Here is an 18,335-nt window from a genome sequence, read left to right on the forward strand (position 1 = left end):
CCCTCAAGAGCCCCTGAAAAATTACAAGTGAAACTTGATTGGTGGCAATGGAAAACTGCAGCAACGTTCATAGGGTAGAAGGCCTGCATATTAGGACATGGGATGGAACAACAAAACCCTACAGACTGCACGCTTCCATATAAAACAGGGGTATAACAGAGGCGTACGTACGTACCGTACGTACGTCCTTATCAGTACGAGCTCTGCTGTAGAGATAGTAATTTTCATAGCATTATGGTTACCAGGACTCCTATGGTAAAGCCTACAGCAAGGAACAAAGTCCCATACTGCCCTCACCCCATGCTATCATTTCAGGACAGTAGACAGCTAGGTATCCGTACACCCATGTTAAATGCTTGGGCTGAGCCACCACCCACCATCACTGGTGACACGTCTAACACTTACTGTGCGTGACCACAGGGACCATCACTACTTCTAGCACACTATCCACAGGCCATGATTTCTAGTGCTAAGCAGGAGGTTAATTATGCATAGAACCCAATTTTTCATTATGAAAAATCAGGAAAAAAAAAATCCTAGAGACCACTTAGCTGGAACCCCAAGCTTCTATCAGCTCCCCCATAAAGGGGTTTTCCACTTTTCCAATAGTGAAAAATCAAACAATCCTTGCTATATAGAAAAATAAAGCCAATTACCAGCCTCTGCAATAGCTGCAGCTGTAAACTAACCTTACACATCACCACTGCAGGCAGCAGCGGTGCGGGGAAGGAGAGTACCATCTGGCTTTCTTATCGTTTGGGGGGGGGTCCACGATAACTTTAAGCTACACCCAAAATATATGCAAAAGAAAAAGGACCTCCAATGTATTTTAACCTACAACCTTGGGCTCCATTCACATTATGCTTCCGCCTCTTTTCCTGCTCCATCAGGGGCTCCCACCTGAGTTTTGGATGTGTTTTTTGCACCTGAAGGCCAGTGGAGTGGGATTCAAGTGGTCCCTACAGAGCCAATCACAACTCCAAAGTCTGCAATTTTGGATGCCATTTTTAGTTTTTTTCTGGTGGATTCTGCCTTTTATGCCAGACACAGTAGCGTGGACTAGTGTGCTAATGTTTCCAGAATAAAACAGACAATATCAGAAAAAAAGAGCAGACGCTGGAACCAGTTTGCCTCATATGACCGAACCTGATGGGACAGCAAATGAGGCAGAGACCCAGGGGTCAACACATCAAGGTGTATAAATCAAAAAACTGGAGTAAAACTTCAGGTGTGCACATTTTCTCAGTTTTACAAAGTTGTACAAAAATTTTGACTTGGGAGTTTTCTTGTGCGGCAGTAGGTGTAGCATGGGCGGACAGAGGCATGGCAACACCCACAAGTCTAATTCATGACCCGACATGGCGTAACATGTGCAGGAAATCTTACTCCAATCTCTGCCTGATGCACGCCACATGTAAAGAAGTGCCCAATTCACTAAGGGGAATGTGCGCCTCTTAAGGCCTCTTTCACACTTCAGTCTTTTGGCGTCAGTCACTACCGACATAGTGACGGATTGACGGATCCGTCACAATTGTTGCGAAAACGGTTCTAACGGATCCGTTTTTTTGACGGATCCGTTACTTGGGGGTTGTCTGGGAGAAGTATCTACTTTTTGGAGCATGCGCAATTGAAAAAACGAATTGGGGCGACGGATCCGCCGAAAAATCGGTTGCGGCGGATCCGTCGCCCATAGGCGCCCATTCTATGGAATGGCGGACGCGACGGATCCGTCGCGATCCGCCATTTCGGCGTTGACAAAAAACGTTCCAATGTCCGTCTATTTTCAGAAAACGTCCGCCAAATGTCGACGGATCCGTCGCATGGCGGATGGAACGGACGACCATCCGTCACAATCCGTCACTAATGCAAGTCTATAGGAAAATAACGGATCCGTCAAAAAAAATATGACGGATCCGTTATTTGAGGAAAATGGCGGTTTTAGACTGACGCCAAATAACTGAAGTGTGAAAGAGGCCTAATGAATCAGGTCCTCTTACTACACCTCGCCCCGTCATTAAAGAAGTTATTCAGCACTTTAACATTGATTGGCTAGGATAGGTCATTAATGTCTGATTATAGCGGGGTTTGCCACACCCAGCACTCCTGCCGATCAGCTGCGTCATCCGGTACTGACCAGTTTCGGAGTTGCACAGTGGGTGAGTAGTATACATCCGCCCCCTATTGATTTAGATTGGTGGCGGATGCGCAGTACCTGGCCACGACCACTATACCGTAAACACAGCTACACCATGCAGCTCCACCACTGACTGGTCCATGTCAGCAGCCTCCAAAAACGTGTTGCACCTCCATTGATTGACCTCCATTGACCTATTCTAAGGATTACCCATCAATGTTAAAGTAGTGGACAATCTTTTTAAGGCTGAAATGTACAACACCAGTCTTAAAGGAGTTGTCTAGTCTTAACATACAAGTCTGCAGTCACTCCATGTGACTGCAGGCTTGTGAGTCCTCACATTGCATGCACTTCGAGGATTTTCCTGTGCTGGGAGCAGGCGACTGCCAGTATTGCAGTTTGCATACTTCCGCTCACATACAGACTAGACTGTTTCCATCCTTGCTCAATACACTTGCATTGAGCGAGGCTGCGCCCATCTAGTTGGCACGTGACTGAATGTCCGGAAATTGTATACTTGCAGTAATACGCCCACTGCTTCCTGAGCCAGAGAATCCTCACAGCATGCACGATGTGGGGATTCACAAGGCTGTGCTCACAAAGGTGACTTCAGACTTGTAGCCAAGAACAGACAACCCCTTTAATATAGAGAGTCCATAATGTGAATTTAGCCTAATATGGTTCAAATAGGCCAAGTGCTTGACAACAGCTTTTCCTGTATCAGCACATGACAGACCCATTGTGAGAAGGGGGCTGGCTGACTCCCTTCTCATTTCTATAGCCATGTCAGCCCACTTTAAAGTGCATGTATCAGATGTGACAGAAGGGACGCGTCTCAACCACTGATATAAGCAGTCAGCCAGCTCCCTTCAAGAACACAGGACATGGTGAACTGGGTCCATCAGCAGCAAAAGTGAAGATGCCAGCACCATGATGAAGCATCTGCTGGAGAATCAGGCACCTAGTCTACCTGAGCTAAATTGGTAGGTTATTAGTGATGAGCAAGTATACTCTTTGCTCGGGTGAGCTCCAAGTATTTGTAAATGTTCGGAGATTTAGTTTTCCACGCCTCAGCTGATTTACAGCTTGAATACATGTGGGGATTCCTAGCAACCAGGCAACCCCCACATGTACTCAGGCTGGCTAGTAGCTGTAAATCATGCAGCTGCGTCAACAAAACTAAATCTCCAAGTACTCACAAATACTCGAAGACCACCTGAGCAACGAGTATACTCGCTCATCACTATAGGTTATATAGCTCAGTAAAGTCAGCCTTCACAGTCCAGGCGATTCCTGTACTGGAAAAACCAGTCCTGGTGAGATCAGTGGTCAGTGTCTGACATCAGTGTGACCTTGTGGTGTCAGTGTGATACATATGGAATAAAATGCAGGCTAGAAATTAAGAGTTTGATGTATTTAAGATGCTCAAAGAAATAGATAGCAATGAGGAACTAAATAGAAATAAGTCAGTGTGATTTCTAATCAGTGCTTTACCTTCTTTTTCTGTACTTGCATTTGTTTAAATAAATAATACCCAGCTGAGGGAAAGCAGACAGCTGAGGGCTGATGTTAACATTCTGGGAAGGGGCCAATAGCCATAAAGATTCCCAGGGTATTAAAATCAGCTAACAGCCGTTTACTTAGCCTTTATTGGTTAAAAAAAAAAAACGTTACATGAGGTCCCCCCTATATTTTCTAATTAGCAACGGCTAAACTGAAAGCTGTGAGCCAAATCTGGCGCTTAGCCTCCGCTTTTCCCACTTGCACTGGTGTGGGGGCAAGTGGGGCAATAGTTGTGGGGTTGATGTCAGCTGTTATGTGATTGCTGGCATCAAGCCAAGGAGTTAGTAATGGAGAGGTGGTCTATAAGAAACCCCCATTACTAACCCCATAATCAAATTTAACAAAGACACAGTAAAGTCCTTTAATTGAAATAAACACTCCCCAACCCTCTTTTACACATCTATTTAACAAAAAATAAAAAAAGCTAAGTTATACTCGCCTTTCCGCCGACAATCCATTAATGCCAATGTAACATAGTTAGTAAGGCCGAAAAAAGACATTTGTCCATCCAGTTCAGCCTATATTCCATCATAATAAATCCCCAGATCTACGTCCTTCTACAGAACCATAGTAACATAGTAAGGCTGAAAAAAGAATGTCCCACGATGATCTGGATGGTTTGACGAGTGGTCACATCACTGAGCTGAGATTGAGAACATGGTTGCATGTGACCGGTGGTGATGTCATTAAAGGGAACCTGTCATCCCGTTTTTTGAGATTGAGCTATAAATACTGTTAAACAGGGCCTGCGCTCTGTGTTCCTATAGTGTATGTAGTGTACCCCGATTCCCCACCTATGCTGAGAAATAACTTACCAAAGTCGCCGTTTTCGCCTGTCAATCAGGCTGGTCAGGTCGGGAGGGCGTGGTGACATCGCTGGTTCTTCCTCAGCTTTACGTTGGTGGCGTAGTGGTGAACAAGCAGCGCGCGATCTGCGCTGTCATCCCTTTCGTCGGTGGGGGCGGCCATCTTCCTGGGGCCGCGCGTGCGCAGATCGAGTGCTCTGCTGCACGGGGCTTCAGGAAAATGGCCGCGGGATGCCGCGCGCATTAGAGATTGCGGCGGCCATTTTCCCAAAGCCGAGATGCAAACTCGGCTTTGGGAAAATGGCCGCCGCGATCTCTAATGCGCACGCGCGGCATCCCGCGGCCATTTTCCTGAAGCCCCGTGCAGCAGAGCACTCGATCTGCGCACGCGCGGCCCCAGGAAGATGGCCGCCCCCACCGACGAAAGGGATGACAGCGCAGATCGCGCGCTGCTTGTTCACCACTACGCCACCAACGTAAAGCTGAGGAAGAACCAGCGATGTCACCACGCCCTCCCGACCTGACCAGCCTGATTGACAGGCAAAAACGGCGACTTTGGTAAGTTATTTCTCAGCATAGGTGGGGAATCGGGGTACACTACATACACTATAGGAACACACAGCGCAGGCCCTATTTAACAGTATTTATAGCTCAATCTCAAAAAACGGGGTGACAGGTTCCCTTTAAGGTTACCGCTGGTCACAGCAGTGTTCTCATGCTCAGCTCAGTGTGTTCCAGCTGGCGTGGAGAGCAGTCACATCACTGATATGACCGCTCACCAAACCATCTGAATCGTCGTGGGACATGGGCATTAACCCCTTCCCGACCCATGACGCCACGTAGGCGTCATGAAAGTCGGTGCCAATCCGACCCATGACGCCTATGCGGCGTCATGGAAAGATCGCGCCCCTGCAGGCCGGGTGAAAGGGTTAACTCCCATTTCACCCGATCTGCAGGGACAGGGGGAGTGGTAATTTAGCCCAGGGGGGGTGGCTTCACCCCCTCGTGGCTACGATTGCTCTGATTGGCTGTTGAAAGTGAAACTGCCAATCAGAGCGATTTGTAATATTTCACCTATTATAACTGGTGAAATATTACAATCCAGCCATGGCCGATGCTGAAATATCATCGGCCATGGCTGGAAATACTAATGTGCCCCCACCCCACCGATCGCCCCCCCAGCCCCCCGATCTGGCCGGTACACTGCTCCGGCTCCCCTCCGTCCAGTGCTCCGCTCCCCCCCGTGCTCTTGTCCGCTCCCCCGTGCTCCAATCACCCCCCCCATGCTCCAATCACCCCCCCGGTGCTCCGTTCCACCCCTCCCGCGCTCCGATCCCCCCCCCCCGTGGTCCACCCCCACCCCATCATACTTACCGATCCAGCCGGGGTCCCGTCCGTCTTCTCCCTGGGCGCCGCCATCTTCCAAAATGGCGGGCGCATGCGCAGTGCGCCCGCCGAATCTGCCGGCCGGCAGATTCGTTCCAAAGTGCATTTTGATCACTGAGATATAATCTCTCAGTGATCAAAATAAAAAAAAAATAATAAATGACCCCCCCCCCCCCCCTTTGTCACCCCCATAGGTAGGGACAATAAAAAAAATAAAGAAATTTTTTTTTTCCACTAATGTTAGAATAGGGGTAGGGTTAGGGTTAGGGGTAGGGTTAGGGTTTCGGTATGTGCACACGTATTCTGGTCCTCTGCGGATTTTTCCGCTGCGGATTTGATAAATCCGCAGTGCTAAACCGCTGCGGATTTACCGCGTTTTTTTCTGCGCATTTCACTGCGGTTTTACAACTGCGATTTTCTATTGGAGCAGTTGTAAAACCGCTGCGGAATCCGCACAAAGAAGTGACATGCTGCGGAATGTAAACCGCTGCGTTTCCGTGCAGTTTTTCCGCAGCATGTGTACAGCGATTTTTGTTTCCCATAGGTTTACATTGAACTGTAAACTCATGGGAAACTGCTGCGGATCCGCAGCGTTTTCCGCAGCGTGTGCACATACCTTTAGAATTAGGCTATGTGCACACGGTGCGGATTTGGCTGCGGATTCGCAGCAGTGTTCCATCAGGTTTACAGTACCATGTAAACATATGAAAAACCAAATCCGCTGTGCCCATGGTGCGGAAAATACCGCGCGGAAACGCTGCGTTGTATTTTCCGCAGCATGTCAATTCTTTGTGCGGGTTACGCAGCGTTTTACACCTGTTCCTCAATAGGAATCCGCAGGTGAAATCCGCACAAAAAACACTGGAAATCCACGGAAAATCCGCAGGTAAAACGCAGTGCCTTTTACCCGCGGATTTTTCAAAAATGGTGCGGAAATATCTCACACGAATCCGCAACGTGGGCACATAGCCTTAGGGTTAGGGTTGGAATTAGGGTTGTGGTTAGGGTTATGGCTACAGTTGGGATTAGGGTTAGGGGTGTGTTGGAGTTAGAATTGAGGGGTTACCACTGTTTAGGCACATCACGGGTCTCCAAACGCAACATGGCGCCACCATTGATTCCAGCCAATCTCGTATTCAAAAAGTCAAATGGTGCTCCCTCACTCCCGAGCCCTGAAGTGTGCCCAAACAGTGGTTTACCCCCACATATGGGGTACCAGCATACTCAGGATAAACTGCGCAACAATTACTGGGGTCCAATTTCTCCTGTTACCCTTGTGAATCTAAAAAAATGCTTGCTAAAACATAATTTTTGAGGAAAGAAAAATTATTTTTTATTTTCACGGCTCTGCATTATAAACTTCTATGAAGCGCTTGGGGGTTCAAAGTGCTCACCACACATCTAGATTAGTTCCTTTCGGGGTCTAGTTTCCAAAATGGGGTCACTTGTGGGGGGTTTCTACTGTTAAGCCACATCAGGGGCTCTGCAAACGCAACGTGATGCCCACAGAGCATTCCATCAAAGTCTGCATTTCAAAACGTCACTACTTCACTTCCGAGCCCCGGCATGTGCCCAAACAGTGATTTACCCCCACATATGGGGTATCAGCGTACTCAGGAGAAACTGGACAACAACTTTTGGGGTCAAAGTTTTCCTGTTACCCTTGGGAAAATAAAAAATTGCAGGCTAAAAGATCATTTTTGAGAAAATAATTTTTTTTTTTTTATTTTCATGGCTCTGCGTTATAAACTTCTGTGAAGCACTTGGGGGTTCAAAGTCCTCACCACACATCTAGATTAGTTCCTTTGGGGGTCTAGTTTCCAAAATGGTGTCATTTCTGGGGGATCTCCAATGTTTAGGCACACAGGGGCTCTCCAAACGCGACATGGTGTCCGCTAATGATTGGAGCTAATTTTCCATTTAAAAAGCCAAATGGCGTGCCATCCCTTCCGAGCCCTGCCGTGCGCCCAAACAGTGGTTTACCCCCACATATGGGGTATCAGCATACTCAGGACAAACTGGAAAACAATATTTGGGGTCCAATTTCTCCTATTATCCTTGGCAAAATAGGAAATTCCAGGCTAAAAAATCATTTTTGAGGAAAGAAAAATTATTTTTTATTTTCATGGCTCTGCGTTATAAACTTCTGTGAAGCACCTGGGGGTTTAAAGTGCTCAATATGCATCTAGATAAGTTCCTTGGGGGGTCTAGTTTCCAAAATGGGGTCAAAATGGCGCTCCTTCCCTTCCGAGCCTTACCATGTGCCCAAACAGTGGTTTACCCCCACATGTGAGGTATTGGTGTACTCAGGAGAAATTGCCCAACACATTTTAGGATCCATTTTATCCTGTTGCCCATGTGAAAATGAAAAAATTGAGGCTAAAATAATTTTTTTGTGAAAAAAAAGTACTTTTTCACTTTTACGGATCAATTTGTGAAGCACCTGGGGGTTCAAAGTGCTCACTATGCATCTAGATAAGTTCCTTGGGATGTCTAGTTTCCAAAATGGGGTCACTTGTGGGGGAGCTCCAATTTTTAGGCACACGGGGGCTTTCCAAACGTGACATGGTGTCCGCTAAAGAGTGGAACCAATTTTTGATTCAAAAAGTCAAATGGCGCTCCTTCCCTTCCAAGCCCTGCCGTGCGCCCAAACAGTGGTTTACCCCCACATATGAGGTATCAGCGTACTCAGGACAAATTGGACAACAACTGTGGTTCAGTTTCTCCTTTTACCATTGGGAAAATAAAAAAATTGTTGCTGAAAAATCATTTTTGTGACTAAAAAGTTAAATGTTCATTTTTTCCTTCCATGTTGCTTCTGCTGCTGTGAAGCACCTGAAGGGTTAATAAACTTCTTGAATGTGGTTTTGAGTACCTTGAGGGGTGCAGTTTTTAGAATGGTGTCACTTTTGGGTATTTTCAGCCATATAGACCCCTCAAACTGACTTCAAATGTGAGGTGGTCCCTAAAAAAATGGTTTTGCAAATTTCGTTGTAAAAATGACAAATCGCTGGTCAAATTTTAACCCTTATAACTTCATAACAAAAAAAAAATTTTGTTTCCAAAATTGTGCTGATGTAAAGTAAACATGTGGGAAATGTTATTTATTAACTATTTTGTGTCACATATCTCTCTGGTTTAACAGAATAAAAATTCAAAATGTGAAAATTGCAAAATTTTCAAAATTTTCGCCAAATTTCCGTTTTTATCACAAATAAACGCAGAATTTATTGACCTAAATTTACCACTAACATGAAGCCCAATATGTCACGAAAAAACAATCTCAGAACCGCTAGGATCCGTTGAAGCGTTCCTGAGTTATTACCTCATAAAGGGACACTGGTCAGAATTGCAAAAAACGGCAAGGTCTTTAAGGTCAAAATAGGCTGAGTCATGAAGGGGTTAATGGATTATCGGTAGAAAGGAGAGTATAACTTGGCCTTAGTTTTAGGTCAATAAATAGGTGTAGAGAGTTTTAATTTCAATTAAAGGACTTTACTCTGTCTTTATTAACCCCTATCTGACCTCGGACGGGATAGTACGTCCGAGGTCAGCTCCCCTGCTTTGATGCAGGGCTCCGCGAGTCCGCGGTGAGCCCGCATCAAAGCCGGGACATGTCAGCTGTTTTGAACAGCTGACATATGCCCGTAATAGGCGCGGGCAGAATCGCGATCTGCCCGCACCTATTAGCTAGATAAATGCCGCTGTCAAACGCAGACAGCGGCATTTAACTACCGCTTCCGGCCGGGCGGCTGGAAATGACGTCATCGCCGACCCCCGTCACATGATCGGGGTCGGCGATGCTTCAGAATAGTAACCATAGAGGTCCTTGAGACCTCTATGGTTACTGATCCTCGGCAGCTGTGAGCGCCACCTTGTGGTCGGAGCTCACAGCACACCTGCAATTCTGCTACATAGCGGCGATCTGATGATCGCTGCTATGTAGCAGAGCCGATCGTGCTATGCCTGCTTCTAGCCTCCCATGGAGGCTATTGAAGCATGGCAAAAGTAAAAAAAAAAAAAAAAAAAAAAAAGTTAAAAAAAGTGAAAATAAAAAAAATTGTAAAAGTTTAAATCACCCCCCTTTCGCCCCAATCAAAATAAATGAATAAAAAAAAAAAAAAAATCAAATCTACACATTTGGTATCGCCGCGCTCAGAATCGCCCGATCTATCAATTTAAAAAAGCATTAACCTGATCACTAAACGGCGTAGCGAGAAAAAAATGCGAAACGCCAGAATTACGTTTTTTGGGTCGCCGCGACATTGCATTAAAATACAATAACGGGCGATCAAAAGAACGTGTCAGCACCAAAATGCTATTAAAAACGTCATCTCGGCACGCAAAAAATAAGCCCTCAACCGACCCCAGATCACGAAAAATGGAGACGCTACGGGTATCGGAAAATGGCGCAATTTTTTTTTTTTAGCAAAGTTTGGAATTTTTTTTCACCACTTAGATAAGAAATAACCTAGTCATGTTTGGTGTCTATGAACTCGTACTGACCTGGAGAATTATAATGGCAGGTCAGTTTTAGCATTTAGTGAACCCAGCAAAAAAGCCAAACAAAAAACAAGTGTGGGATTGCACTTTCTTTGCAATTTCACCGCACCTGGATTTTTTTTCCCGTTTTCTAGTACACGACATGCTAAAACCAATGATGCCGTTCAAAAGTACAACTCGTCCCGCAAAAAATAAGCCTTCACATGGCCAAATTGACCGAAAAATAAAAAAATTATGGCTCTGGGAAGGAGAGGAGTGAAAAACGAACACGGAAAAACGAAAAATCCCAAGGTCATGAAGGGGTTAAATTTGACTATGGGGTTAGTAATGGGGGGTATCTTATAGATGTCTGTCCATTACTAACCCGAGCTTGATGTCAGCGAACACAAAAGAGCCAACATCAAGCCCACAACCATTACCCCACTTGCCACTGCACCAGGGCAAGTGGGAAGCACGGAGACTAAAGGTACCGTCACACTTAGCGACGCTGCAGCGATACCGACAACGATCCGGATCGCTGCAGCGTCGCTGTTTGGTCGCTGGAGAGCTGTCACACAGACCGCTCTCCAGCGACCAACAATGCCGGTAACCAGGGTAAACATCGGGTAACTAAGCGCAGGGCCGCGCTTAGTAACCCGATGTTTACCCTGGTTACCATCCTAAAAGTAAAAAAAACAAACACTACATACTTGCCTACAGCCGTCTGTCCTCCAGCGCTGTGCTCTGCACTCCTCCTGTACTGGCTGTGAGCACAGCGGCCGGAAAGCAGAGCGGTGACGTCACCGCTCTGCTTTCCGGCTGACCGATGCTCACAGCCAGTACAGGAGGAGTGCAGAGCACAGCGCTGGAGGACAGACGGCTGTAGGCAAGTATGTGGTGTTTGTTTTTTTTACTTTTAGGATGGTAACCAGGGTAAACATCGGGTTACTAAGCGCGGCCCTGCGCTTAGTAACCCGATGTTTACCCTGGTTACCAGTGAAGACATCGCTGAATCGGTGTCACACACGCCGATTCAGCGATGTCTGCGGGGAGTCCAGCGACGAAATAAAGTTCTGGACTTTCTTCCCCGACCAGCGACAGCACAGCAGGGGCCTGATCGCTGCTGCCTGTCACACTGGACGATATCGCTAGCGAGGACGCTGAAACGTCACGGATCGCTAGCGATATCGTCTAGTGTGACGGTACCTTAAGTGCCAAAACTGGCACATCTAATGGATGCGCCATTTCTGGGGTGGAGAAGGGCTGATGTTTTAGTCTGGGAGGGGGCAAATATCCACGGCCCCTTCCTAGGCTATTAATATTAGCCTGCTGCTGTGTTTAGCCTTTGCTGGTTAGTAAATAGAGAGGGGACCCCACGTCTTTGTTCTCCCCTATAATAACCAGTAAAGGCTAAGCAAACAGCTTTGAGCTGATGTTAATAGACCGGAAAGCTTCATGGCTATTGGCCCCTTCACAAAATATTAACACCAGCCCCCAGCTGCCAGCTTTCCCTCAGCGGCTTAGTTAAATGAAGGGTGACCTCACGCTGTTCTTTTTGTTACATTATTAATTTAATACACTGACTCCAACTCCCGTCCGTGTCATCAGTTTGCAGCACGCATATTGTCCGCAGTGCGTGAAAAAAAAAAAAAAAACACCACACGTATGCAGGGTTTTTCACACAGACGAGATCTGTGGGAAAAACCTGACGAGTGCACCAGCACTGAATACAATGGGTGCGTGTGTGTCCGTATTAGCGGTCCTTAAAATCCGGACGTGTGAGTGGGCCCTAAAGCAGATTTCAAGATGCTTTCCCTCGACAGCCCCTCGGGTTCCCATGAATGTAGGTGTCAGGGGCCACATCGGAGCCGCACGCGTCCATCAGCAGCCCGTGACCGACTAGTCATTACAACATACCCTCTTGTTAAGCGAATTATGTCTCCTGGCTGAATAAGGCTTCCAATTTCATCCCACACTGAGACTGTGATGCTGCCCGTTTTATCTGCCACCTTGCAGGACCTCACTTCATGCCCATCTTTAGTTTTTGTAACTCTGCCTGTGTGAGAAATTGAAATGGGAAACAAAACTGGAATTTAGTCACGAAAAAAAAGACAATTGCGATCACCCAGAAGTGACCAGCTGTAATATCAGGGCACAACAGCCGGCGGCGCCACGTGTCGGCCCCACTCGGGGCATGCGCAGCCCCGCAGCCCACTTACCTATCTCCAGGACAATAAAGATGACATTTAAGTTTTTCTGCCCGGTCTTAATGTCCTTAATGGACACGTACGAGTCGTTTGGCACGTTCATGGTGATTTATGAGCAGCACAAAGCATTACTTATGGGAGCAGCTCTGCTGACAAACGCACGGTGTGCACGTGGAGCTGGGACCCTCCCGCCGCGGATCACAGGGGCTGATGTGCCACCACAAAAAGGGTCAGGAATACTCCGAGGAGCGCACTGCTGCCCCTAGCGGCACAGCAGTGAGGGTCACCGAGAAGAGCGACAAAGTCGGGCTGATGCCGTGAGCACGAGCCGCTAATGTCGCACGTGTGCCCCTGCCGATGTTTTGTGCCCTCTAAACCTGTTCTATTGCTACCACAACCTCACACGCAACCTCCTCTCTCCGCGCCACACAAATGTCTGCAAACGTGTGCGGCGCAACCTCCCTTTTATATGTGGGTTGTACCATTGCAACACTTCGGAGGAGGAAATATTGTGCGAGAATTCTGTGTTTTCGCGGGTATTTTTAACTCGTATTAAATAGAAATATTCGCCTTCCTGTATTAATATTTGGTTCAGTACTATTTCTATCATTCAAACACTTTGACAAGCAGCATTTTCATAACTGGAGCGTTAGGCGCGGCGGGCGGCGAATGGAACAGTCCCGGCAGCTGCCTGTTCAGTTCTAACGAGTGTACTGCAATCCTTGAGTCTGATTGGTTAGCCGGCGGTAAAGAGGCGTGGCTACTAGTCTTTTGTCCTCTGACTCCAGTCATTCACTTCTCTTCTCAGTCAGTCACACACGCAGTCAGTGTGCGGGGCCGGCGGCAGTCTGTCCGTCCGTCCGTCCGTGGTGCGGCGGGTCAGCTAGTCACTACCGGTCCTGGTGCTGTGCGTTATGTAACAATGGTGTGCACGTGTGTTACCGCGTCTATGCGCGCTCTCTGTATGTAGGGTGTCACATTACACCGGTGTATTAACCACATAAGGCCTGGCTGGTGTCTGCTGTTCACACCACGCTCACACATTGCTTTTACCTCAGCAGTTGTAACCCAGGAGTGGGTGATAATGCAGAAATGGTGACGTGTTTCCATTATACTTTTCCTCTGTTCTGCTCCTGGTTTAGGCTACAAATACTGAGGTAAAATACTGACCAAATACTGAGGTAAAATACTGACCAAATACTGAGGTAAAATACTGACCAAGTGAATTGGACCCTACTGTCTTTCTTCCAGGAGCCTTCACTTTTTCATTTTTCCATTCACAACCTCTGTGAGTTTTTTTTTAACCATGTCATGTGCTTGAAAATGGGAAATAGAATATCTGTAGGATGAAATTGTGAAAAAATGTAATTCTGTTTTTTTGGAGGGGGCGGTTTGTTTGTTTTTTTGCAACACCAATCATTTTGTGGATAAAAAAGTCTCTGAAACCTGGTTCTCCATATGAGAACGATTAGGAGACACCAAGCTGGCACTTGTTATCTTTTTTTTATAATTTTAAAACAAAATCAGACTAGTGATGAGTGAGTGCACTTGTTGCTCGGGTGGTCTCCGAGTATTTGTGACTGCTCGGAGATTTAGTTTTCGTCACCTCAGCTGAATAATTTACAGCTGCTAGCCAGCCTGAGTATGGATCACCCCCAGACACAGGGCCACGCGTTTCGGTACCGGGCCTCTCTGGTTCGGTTCTGTGGCTGTCACGGTGGCTAGACCCGGTCCGCGACCCTGCTAAGGGGCATCCAATAAAGGTGGTGCAGTCTGTCAGGGGTTCGTGACACCACCTGCTCTGTTCGCTAGGCACCTGCCAGGTTCCCACGCCTGACAGGGACCCCCCTGTGTCTTCTCCCTGCAACACCCCCTGCCACAGGATGTTGCCTGAATCCAACCCAGTCAGCTTCTGACTAACTTTCTATCCAACCCCTAGTTTTACCAGTGTGAGGAGGGGCCCAATAAATAAAGCCTTTTGCTCCCCCTAGTGGCCGGAGTGTGAAGTGTAATGTGAGCTGGTGATACCTGGTCAGGAGAATTCCTTCAGTGCCATCAGACGTACCATCACTCCGCTTAGTGGCAAAGTGTCATACTGCAACGACCTGATCTCTGGGGCGCTGCAAGTACATGTGGGGGTTGCCTGGTTGCTAGGGAATCCCCACATGTATTCAAGCTGTCTAGCAGCCGTAAATCATGCAGCTATGGAGACAGAAACTAAATCTCCGAGCACTCACAAATACTCGGCGACCACCCGAGCAACGAGTATACTTGCTCATCACTAAAGCTAGTTTCACATTTGCGGAGGGCTGCGTAGTTCCTCCGTGAAGCCCCGCCCAATGCTGCACCTCTTCCTTCAGCTCCACCTATGTCGGCATGCGTCCTGCGCACCGAGACGTAGGCGGAGCTGTAGGAAGAGGTGCGGCAGTGGGCGGGGCTTCACGGAGGAATTTCGCAGCCCTCCACAAAGCCCTCGTCCACAAATGTGAAACTAGCCTAATTCAGATATTAGAAGACACATTTTTTACAACCCAGACTGGCTCTGGCCAAGGAGAAAATTGGATGTGTGCACAACCCCACAAAATATCATTGGATCGCACTCGGACCAATAATACGGTGGTCTGCTTCAGCTCGGTGGTGCAGTACCATGGTGGCCATGGACAGAGGCCTTCAGCAGGTCACAGCTGCCATGTATGCCACAGATGCCATGCATCACCAGCAGATTCGCGGCGGATACCGCGTCTGACTCCTATCCTCAGACCTGACTTTACGGCTTGATCGGCTGGTTATAGCCCTCTAATCACAGGATCCCCTGTTCAGGGTACAAATTTGATGCAATTTTCTCTGGTATTAGGGTCCGGGTCATACATATATATAAAAAACCACACCATTCCCTGCTTTCGCAGACCTGGACTAAAGCATCCGCCAACTCCTGGACAGTCTGTGGTGCAACGTGACGATGGTGGATGGTGCGAGACATGATGTCCCAGATGTGTTCAATCGGATTCAGGTCTGGGGAACGGGCGGGCCAGTCCATAGCTTCAATGCCTTCATCTTGCAGGAACTGCTGACAAACTCCAGCCACATGAGGTCTCGCATTGTCCTGCATTAGGAGGAACCCAGGGCCATCCGCACCAGCATATGGTCTCACAAGGGGTCTGAGGATCTCATCTCGGTACCTACTGGCAGTCAGGCTACCTTTGGCAAGCACATGGAGGGCTGTGCGGCCCTCCAAAGAAATGCCACCCTACACCATTACTGACCCACTGCCAAACCGGTCATGCTGAAGGATGTTGCAGGCAGCAGATCGCTCTCCACGGCATCTCCAGACTCTGTCACGTCTGTCACATGTGCTCAGTGTGAACCTGTTTTCATCTGTGAAGAGCACAGGGTGCCAGTGGCAAATTTGCCAATCCTGGTGTTCTGTGGCAAATGCCAAGCGTCCTGCACGGTGTTGGGCTGTGAGCACAACCCCCATCCTCATGGAGTCGTTTTCTAAGCGTTTGTGCAGACACATGCACATTTGTGGCCTGCTGGGGGTCATTTTGCAGGGCTCTGGCAGTGCTCCTCCTGTTCCTCCTTGCACAAAGGCTGAGGTAGCGGTCCTGCTGCTGGGTTGTTGCCCTCCTACGGCCCCCTCCATGTCTCCTAGTGTACTGGCCTGTCTCCTGGTAGCATCTCCAGCCTCTGGACACTACGCTGAGAGACACAGCATACCTTCTTGCTACAGCTCGCATTGATGTGCCATCCTGGATGAGCTGCACTACCTGAGCCACTTGTGTGGGTTGTAAAGTCCGTCTCGTGTTACTATCAAAGTGAAAGCACAACCAACATTCAAGTGACCAAAACATCAGCCAGAAAGCATTGGTACTAATATGTGGTCTGTGGTCCCCACCTGCAGAACCACTCCTTTATTGAGTGTGTCTTGATAATTGCCAATAATTTCCATCTGTTGTCTATTCCATTTGCACAACAGCATGTGAAATTGATTGTCAATCAGTGTTGCTTCCTAAGTGGACAGTTTGATTTCACAGAAGTTTGATTTACTTGGAGTTATATTCTGTTGTTTAAGTGTTCCCTTTATTTTTTTGAGCAGTGTATTATACAAGAGGGTGTGGGGCTATCCTACAATATATATTAAGCTGTGGTCGCCATCATACAGTATATATGGGGTTGTGGGAGCCATTGCACAGGATATAGGGAGTTGTACGGTCCATCATACTGGGTATAGGGAGCTGTGGGAGGCATCATACCTTTTATTGGAAGCTTTGGGGACCATCATACAGGGTGGAGACTATCATTCAGTACGTAGGAAGCTGTGGGAACCATCATATAGTGTGTAGGGAGCTCTGGGGATGAGCATTGTTGTGAATTCTGTGGCAGAGCTCCCTCCTGTGGTCACAAGTGGTACTTCGGCTGATTCTCTCTGTGAGCTTCTGTTGGTGGAGGGAAGTGGTACTGCGGCTTCTGAGTTTCCTCCCTCAGGTGATCTGGTGAGGTCGTTAGGTGCTTCTCTACTTAACTCCACCTAATGCTTTGATCCTGGCTTCCTGTCAATGTTCCTGTGTTGGACTTGCTTTTCCCTGGATCATTCCTGTGGCCTGCTGCTCTGCATAGCTAAGTTCTTCTTTGCTATTTGTTTGCTATTTTTTCTGTCCAGCTTGTCTAATTTGTTGCTGGAAGCTCTGGGATGCAAAGGGTGTACCTCCGTGCCGTTAGTTCGGTACGGAGGGTCTTTTTGCCCCATTTGCGTGGTTTTCTTTAGGGTTTTGTGTAGACCGCAAAGTTACCTTTTCTATCCTCGGTCTGTTAAGAAAGTCGGGCCTCACTTTGCTGAATCTATTTCATCTCTACGTTTGTCTTTTCATCTTAACTCACAGTCATTATATGTGGGGGGCTGCCTTTTCCTTTGGGGTATTTCTCTGAGGCAAGGTAGGCTTATTTTCTGTCTTCAGGCTAGTTAGTTTCTCAGGCTGTGCCGAGTTGCATAGGCAGAGTTAGGCGCAATCCACGGCTGCCTCTAGTGTTGTTTGGAGAGGATTAGGGATTGCGGTCTGCAGAGTTCCCACGTCTCAGAGCTCGTTCTATGATTTTGGGTTATTGTCAGATCACTGTATGTGCTCTGACCGCTATGTCCATTGTAGTACTGAATTGCCTTTCATAACAGTACAGGAAGCCAAAAGTACTAATGATTCTCAATAGAGGGAAAAAAGAAGTTCTGAGACCATTTTTTTTTCTTTGCACTGTGTTTTGCCTTTTTTTTCCCCTAGACATTTAGGTGGTTCAGTACACAGGTGTAGCGATGGACATTAGAAGTCTGTCTTCATTTGTGGATCAGCTCTCGGCAAGAGTACAAAAGATTCAAGACACTATTGATCAGAAAGCTATGTTGGAACCAAGAATTCCTATTCCTGATTTGTTTTTTGGAGATAGAACTAAGTTTCTGAGTTTCAAAAATAATTGTAAATTATTTCTGGCCTTGAAACCTCGCTCCTCTGGTGATCCAGTTCAACAGGTTTTGATTGTTATTTCTTTTTTGCGCGGCGACCCTCAGGACTGGGCATTTTCTCTTGCGCCAGGAGATCCTGCATTGAGTAATATCGATGCGTTTTTCCTGGCGCTCGGATTGCTGTACGATGAACCTAATTCAGTGGATCAGGCAGAGAAAAATTTGCTGGCTCTTTGTCAGGGTCAGGATGAGATAGAGGTATATTGTCAGAAATTTAGAAAGTGGTCCGTGCTCACTCAATGGAATGA

General features: G+C 47.4%; 1 protein-coding gene across 1 annotated transcript in view; it reads right to left on the reverse strand.

Moving 5' to 3' along the window:
- Positions 1-13,018, reverse strand: part of NABP1 (nucleic acid binding protein 1) — a 29,784-nt gene extending 16,766 nt beyond the window's left edge. The window contains exons 1-2 of the mRNA XM_069733897.1: positions 12,591-13,018; positions 12,289-12,427 (exon numbers count right to left, since the gene is read on the reverse strand). Of these exons, the coding sequence (XP_069589998.1) occupies positions 12,289-12,427; positions 12,591-12,681 (230 nt within the window). The 5' untranslated portion in view covers positions 12,682-13,018. The remainder of the gene's footprint in view (positions 1-12,288; positions 12,428-12,590) is intronic.
- Positions 13,019-18,335: the final 5,317 nt, after the last annotated feature.

Source organism: Ranitomeya imitator, chromosome 7 (genome assembly GCF_032444005.1).
Source record: "Ranitomeya imitator isolate aRanImi1 chromosome 7, aRanImi1.pri, whole genome shotgun sequence".
NCBI classification, from domain to species: domain Eukaryota; kingdom Metazoa; phylum Chordata; class Amphibia; order Anura; family Dendrobatidae; genus Ranitomeya; species Ranitomeya imitator.